Source organism: Tigriopus californicus, chromosome 2 (assembly GCF_007210705.1).
Source record: "Tigriopus californicus strain San Diego chromosome 2, Tcal_SD_v2.1, whole genome shotgun sequence".
Classification (NCBI taxonomy): Eukaryota; Metazoa; Arthropoda; class Copepoda; order Harpacticoida; family Harpacticidae; genus Tigriopus; species Tigriopus californicus.
In genome coordinates, this window is record NC_081441.1 from 4,210,845 (window position 1) to 4,216,833 (window position 5,989).

The 5,989-nt window shown below is 51.0% G+C and overlaps 2 protein-coding genes across 3 annotated transcripts; one reads left to right on the plus strand and one right to left on the minus strand.

The window, feature by feature from the left end:
• The first annotated feature begins 207 nt into the window (after positions 1-207).
• On the plus strand, positions 208-4,520 carry LOC131892950 (exocyst complex component 2-like). 2 transcript variants are annotated; one of them, XM_059242827.1, is made up of 2 exons: positions 208-378; positions 1,716-4,520. In XM_059242827.1, the coding sequence occupies exon 2, from the start codon at positions 1,781-1,783 to the stop codon at positions 4,271-4,273; it is 2,493 nt and encodes an 830-aa protein (XP_059098810.1). In that variant the 5' UTR covers positions 208-378; positions 1,716-1,780; the 3' UTR covers positions 4,274-4,520. The 2 variants fall into 2 exon arrangements, with proteins under 2 accessions (XP_059098810.1, XP_059098809.1); XM_059242826.1 differs by lacking the exon at positions 208-378 and adding an exon at positions 1,390-1,632.
• LOC131892962 (ubiquitin-conjugating enzyme E2-17 kDa) lies at positions 4,502-5,877 on the minus strand. Its single transcript, XM_059242842.1, has 2 exons — positions 5,365-5,877; positions 4,502-5,006 (listed from the first exon to the last, which is right to left on the minus strand). The coding sequence occupies exons 1-2, from the start codon at positions 5,646-5,648 to the stop codon at positions 4,832-4,834; spliced, it is 459 nt and encodes a 152-aa protein (XP_059098825.1). The 5' UTR covers positions 5,649-5,877; the 3' UTR covers positions 4,502-4,831.
• Positions 5,878-5,989: the final 112 nt, after the last annotated feature.

The window sequence follows — 5,989 nt, forward strand, 5'->3', positions numbered from 1 at the left end:
GTAAACGGCGTCCAGGATGCTCAATTATTTCTGATTTATGTGGTCATTGACTTTCACAAGCATTCGCTTTGGGAGATTTTGGCCTCGGTAGCGACCATCCGGCAGCGCTGTCAACTGAGCGAGTGAATCAGCGAGCGAAACGACGGACGGATCCTTGCTTCAAGTTCTCGATTGACTACGTAGGGGCGGGGGCTCGGGGTCCAGGCCGACGGAAAAGCCAGCGCTCCCAGCGCTCAAAGGAGGCGCTGGATAATCATCATCTCTAGCTTGGTAATGAAGCTTCGAAGAACATTCCATCATCCATCCATCGATCCAGCCTTCCACTCCCACGGTTGCGCGCGCTCCGCGCTCCGTTCCCACTCTCCTGGATTTGACCAGGTAGGAAAGCACCCGATCAGCCTACGCTCCGTGGAAGCTGGCTCGATTCATCCAGCGGGCTATAGAGAAGTGTAAAGCTTTGGGATTTCATACTAGTGCGCCCTCTGGTTCTACCATGACGAAAGTGTTCCCACACTTCTTACTTATGACAAAATGTTGACACCAAATATTTTTTCAGTGGTTCTGCATAGTTTTGTCACTTGTCATGCAATGCCATCTTTATCAAATGAATGGTGGACTGAAATGGTTTAGAGTAATTGTCGAACGATTTCCTAAGATGGCAAACAATTTTGTCAATGAAAATTTGGAAGCACTGGATGTGCTAAAATCATGGTAGTTCTTGCCGCGATTGTGGCGCAGCCTGACCTGCTCCGACAGCCTGACCTGCTCTGACAGCCTAAATCCGATCCGGTACTATACACGTCTCTATAGCCCATACCAGAAACCTAGGCCGAAGGCTGGATTGGCTGTGGGCGGTGTTTGTTAGGATGGCAGGGATGGGGGATGTGGGCCGTGGGCCGTGGGCCGTGGGCCCGCTGAATATTCAGCGAGGCCACGGGAAAAGTGAGATAAACGTTCTTCTCCACCGATTAGCTGGCCGTGCTCATTTTTTAAATTTGTGGCAAATCTGAAAAGGTTGAGATAGGGACTTTAAGGGTTATTACTGTCGTGTCAGGTTAGGTTAGGATTGATTAAGTTTGGTTAAGGTTAAAAGAAGTAGCACCGCATACTAATGGGTGAAAATTAACGTTAGCTGAACATTGAACGAATGAACCGTATCGTACCATAAAGAGAAAATATGATGGTCGAGATTCAGCTGGACCTCTACACTTGAGGCATGATAGAAATCCCAATCCCATTGTTCTCATCCCATGAAACCTGAAAGTTCTCGCCCATCCATCGGGTCGGGGGCCTCAGGTTCCGTTTCATCGATGGGCCTGGAAAGGAAAAGGCCAGAGAGTGAATGAAAGGGAATTTAGTCATTCCATCTTCAAAATTCAACAATTCAATATTTACGTTGGTCTCAAATATGGGTCACCCTGATTCTGAATAACACTGAAGGCACTAAGATCTAAACACAACATTCACCACAACGGGCATGAAACTCCCGCCTGGCCACGCCCGTTGAGCTTTCGTTCCGTTCGCTCCGTTCTGCCGGGATCTCACCTGACAAGGTCGCCATGGGTCCGCCCCCAGTAGTCACGGGCATTTCGCCCAAGGAGGCCACGGCCGGCATGAAACTCACCATTCGAGGTTAGAGGTCAAATAATCATAGTTTGCCCATGGTAATTAGCCAGCCATATCAATCGTATTCCAACCATGATCCCGCATTTTAGGCGAGGACTTGGGCGTGTCACCGCAAGACCTGATCGGCATTGTGATTGCGGACTGCGATTGTCTGATGAGCGCGGATTGGAAGTCACCCAACAAGATCACGGCCCTGTGTCCGGGGTCGACCTGGGAGGGCGTGAGCGACATCATCGTGGCCACCCGCTCGGGTGGCATCGGGTCCTGCAACGTCCAGCTCAAGATCTACAAGGAGGCCGTGGGCTGGCTCAAAGAGGTGGCCGTGTGGACCCAAGAGAAGTACCCTCTGCGGCGCAAGAACCGTGTCCTGTCGCCCTCTGGCGGTCTGGAGCACGATGACGCCCTAGGATTGTCGGTGGAGGGCAATGAGCTCAAGTATCCCGTGGAGGAGCTTCGGCAAATGTTTCCCGATCACACGGGCGATGTGGGCTCGGAGCACTTTGATCCCGTGTATTATTTGCTCGAGAACCACTATCAAACCGGCTTTGAGGACTTGCAAGCCGGCTTGGGCTATTTACGGCGCAAGGTCAACGGGGAAAATGAGAGCCAGATCTCGTTTATCAAGGGCAATGTGAGCTCCATCATGGATCAGTTGGACTCTTTGATGAGCATCAAGCGGCAATTTGAGGGGGATAACAAGAAGCACGGGGCTCAACCCACGGCTTCATTGGAAGCGGCCATTGCCAAGGCCAAGAAGGAGGCCGATGAGATGTTCAAGGAGGTCTTGGGGCGAAAAGACGGAGCGGATGCCACGCGGAACGCCCTCAATGTGTTGAATCGATTCAAGTTCCTGTTCAACCTGCCGGCCAATATTGAGACCAATTTGGCTAAGGGCGATTTTGACCGCATCATCGACGAGTACGAGCGCGCCAAGAGCTTGTACGGCGAAAGTGAGAGCGAGATCTTTCAGATATACCTACAGGAAGTGGGCCAAGGCGTGGAGAAACTCAAAACCCGACTCTTGCTGAAGCTTCAGGAAACCGGACTCACCCTCGACCAACAGAAGAAGATCATCGCCAACCTGGTGCAACTCAATTTCGAAGGCGATCCCGCCTGGGAGTGTCTCCAGGTCCATTATCGGGAAGTACTCGGGCGATTGGACGCCTGTCGGGACGAGTATATCGAGCTTAATCACACCGAAGTGATCGCTCAGCCCCAATTCGGTGTGGGCGCCTCCACGCCCACTTCCAACCAGGTCCTGTTTCCCGAAGATGACCAGCCCAATGATGGCGTGCCGTCGCCCGTGATGTTCATTGAACAGGCCACAGGTCTCGTGGCCCAAGATTTCCCCGCCCTTTGGAAACTTGGGCAAGCCTATTTCAAGGGCGACTTGGTGGTCGAACCCGACGGGGGTAAGCAAACCGTGTTCAAAGAGATGATTTTGGGCGGGATTCGGTACTACTCCAATATGATCCGATCGGCCGTGATCCCGCAAACCTTGAAAGATTTCGAACGGAATGAATACGGCCTTTGGCGAGACGATAATATCAAAGTGGTCGGACCCTGGCTTCCCTCGTGCTTGAGACACGTGCGGAAGAGCTATTTGTCATTCATCGAGTTGGATCTGCCCTTGCAGGCCTTGAATATCGTCAAGCGACTCACCACGGATTTGCGGATCCAGTGTCTTCAGACGGTATTTCAAACCGTGGTAGATCAAGTCCACCTACTCCCCGACAAAGAAGAGTTTCGGGAGGACATCACCGACGAGTACGGAGCCGTCACGGAACTGCCCAATCTCTTCGAGATCATCGTCATCCAATCTGTGCAATTGATCAAGGAGTCTCTGTTGCAAGAGGGCAAACACGAAGAGGACATCCTGTCCTATAACAACGCCCATGATGACCTGGAGCTCATGATTCAGAACGTGCTCTCCTCGTTTGCCATCACACTTGAGAACGTTGTCAACGAGGATTACGACTCATTGAGATTTGCTCCGACGGACTCCGTCAAGCTCCTGCTATGCCTCAACAATTGCATGTTCACTCAATCCCAAGTCCTGCCCAAAATCCAAAAAGCCTACCAAGATGTGGGACATCTTTCCTTGGAGCGACCCATCGCCGAGGCGTCCAAGAACTACACCGTACTTCATGGGAAGCTCTTCGAAGCTTACTTGGAGCAGAAATGCGAGCAAACCGTCACCAACATTGAGCCCTCTATGTATGTAGGCAAGTTCGATTGGGCCCGTTGTCCTCGGCCCGTGGATGCCCGTGATTACATCAAAGAAATCATACACAACGTGATCCTGGTTCACAGTGAAGTCGAACGGATCTCGTCTATTTCGAATCCGAGGCACAATTACATTGCCGGGATCTTGGAGCGAGTGGTCGAGACCGTGGCCGAGGAAGTGAATCGCCTGTTCTGTTGCATTAAACGGATGAACTCTAACGGATGCATTCAGGCGTGGGTGGATATTCAGTGCTTGCAAGAAAGCCTCAAGAGGTACTTGAACAAAGCGGCCGGGGATTTTTTGGCGGATTCCGCCAAACCCTTAAAAGAGTTGGAACGACCGGGTGACCGTCAAGTCATAGACCAATGCATCGAGGTATTCAAAGATCGTATGCGGCTCTCTTTGGCCGCCCTGAGTTAGCCTACTACTTTGAAGGTTCTGTTGGTTGACGTGATTTTTACATGGATTAATGAATATATATTTATAAAAAAAAAAAAAAAACGAAGTATCGATCTCTTGACGGGAAAATTCAGTTGTATATGATAGCATCCTTTTTCTCCTGTGTTGGAGGAGACGACAAGGGGCGTTTTCTGAGGACGGCATGAAGTCAAGTCGAGAAACGGAAATCGAGGGAAGAACGAGATCAAATTCGGATTGGCAGAATGAATGTCTATTGAAACGTAGGTTGAGAGGCTCTTTACGGACACAAATCAAGAAAACCAAGTGAGTGGATGAAAGAGAGAGAGAGAGAGAGAGAGAGAACAAGACGATGAAGTTGATCAGAAATTCAAACACGGGGTAGATTTCGCTGAAGCACATATACATATAATATATATTTAAGATCAATAGCAGCAGGTTGGATGTTGTGTCTCGTGTCGTCGGAAAGGATGTTGGTTATCGTCCGTCCTCGTCGCTATCGTCCTCGTCAAGTTGACATGAATCAGTGGTGTTAATAATTGCTCTCTAATTGCGTGTGTCTCAGTCATCACACCAGCTCTGTTCCACGCACGCTTTCACCCGCTTCTCGTACTCGCGGCGATTCTCTTTGAATAATTGTGCGGCCATACTGTTGGCGGGCGAATTCGGATTGGGATCACTGAGCAGGGACTGGATTGAGGTCAGAATGGCCGACACGTCATACGTGGGACTCCATCTGGAACAAAGAAACAGAGCATCATGAAACATGAGACAGCCCATAAGAATCACCGATTCATGTTGTCCGATGCCATTCGATTGGGTGGCGACACAGGGGTGAATGAAGGGTAGGGTTGTTTTTCATTTGATCGCACATACCCAGCCACCCGCTTCGAACTCGTTCTATATGCGGGCCCAATCCTTTTTCCTAACCCTCGAGCGGGCCACCTTAATGACAAGTTGTTCAGTAATGAACTTCATTTGGGTCTTTCCAAGAGAATAGGTTGATTTGTCATTCAGAGGTTATGAATGGAATCGGTCCCTCTTGGGGTCCAAGGGAGGGAGGTTAGTAGCTAAAGCCGGAGACTCGTGGTTACCTGTTTTGAAGAATGTCCAGGCAAATCCCGCCATCGGCGTAAATGTTGGGGTGGAACATTTTCGAGAGGAACTTGACCACGGGTGGCTTGTTGGGGTACTCCTCGGAGAACTCCATGGTCAATTTGAACGTGCCGTCCTCGAAGGGCGTGTCATGGGGTCCGAAGATGACGGCATTCCACACCATGATGTTATTCTCACCCGGGGCGCCACTCACACCCGCCGGCGGGTCCTCTTGTAAACGCTTGAAATCGCGCATTAATCGACGACGGGCCGCGGTCGACATCCTCCTCCACCGCCTCCTCCGTCAAATCTCACGGTCCTTTGTTTCAAACCGAACGCGGGCACACAGGAACGCCAGCACGCCACCCCGCAGCAGGTCAACCAACGAGGCGTTTGCTCTGGGTAGGGGCGCTGCTCGAGCGATTCACGGGCAACAATGACGATGAGCTTTGATCACACTCACTTCAGCACGGACTGACTCACTGACAAAGGCCTTGAGACCTGGCACGTATCAGATTGACCGCACACCAGGCACAGGCAGCGCACGCTGAACAACAGCACCTTGCACAACGGGCCAAGGAGACACACACACCACAGCTCAAAATTGTTGGCAGCGCCAGGCAC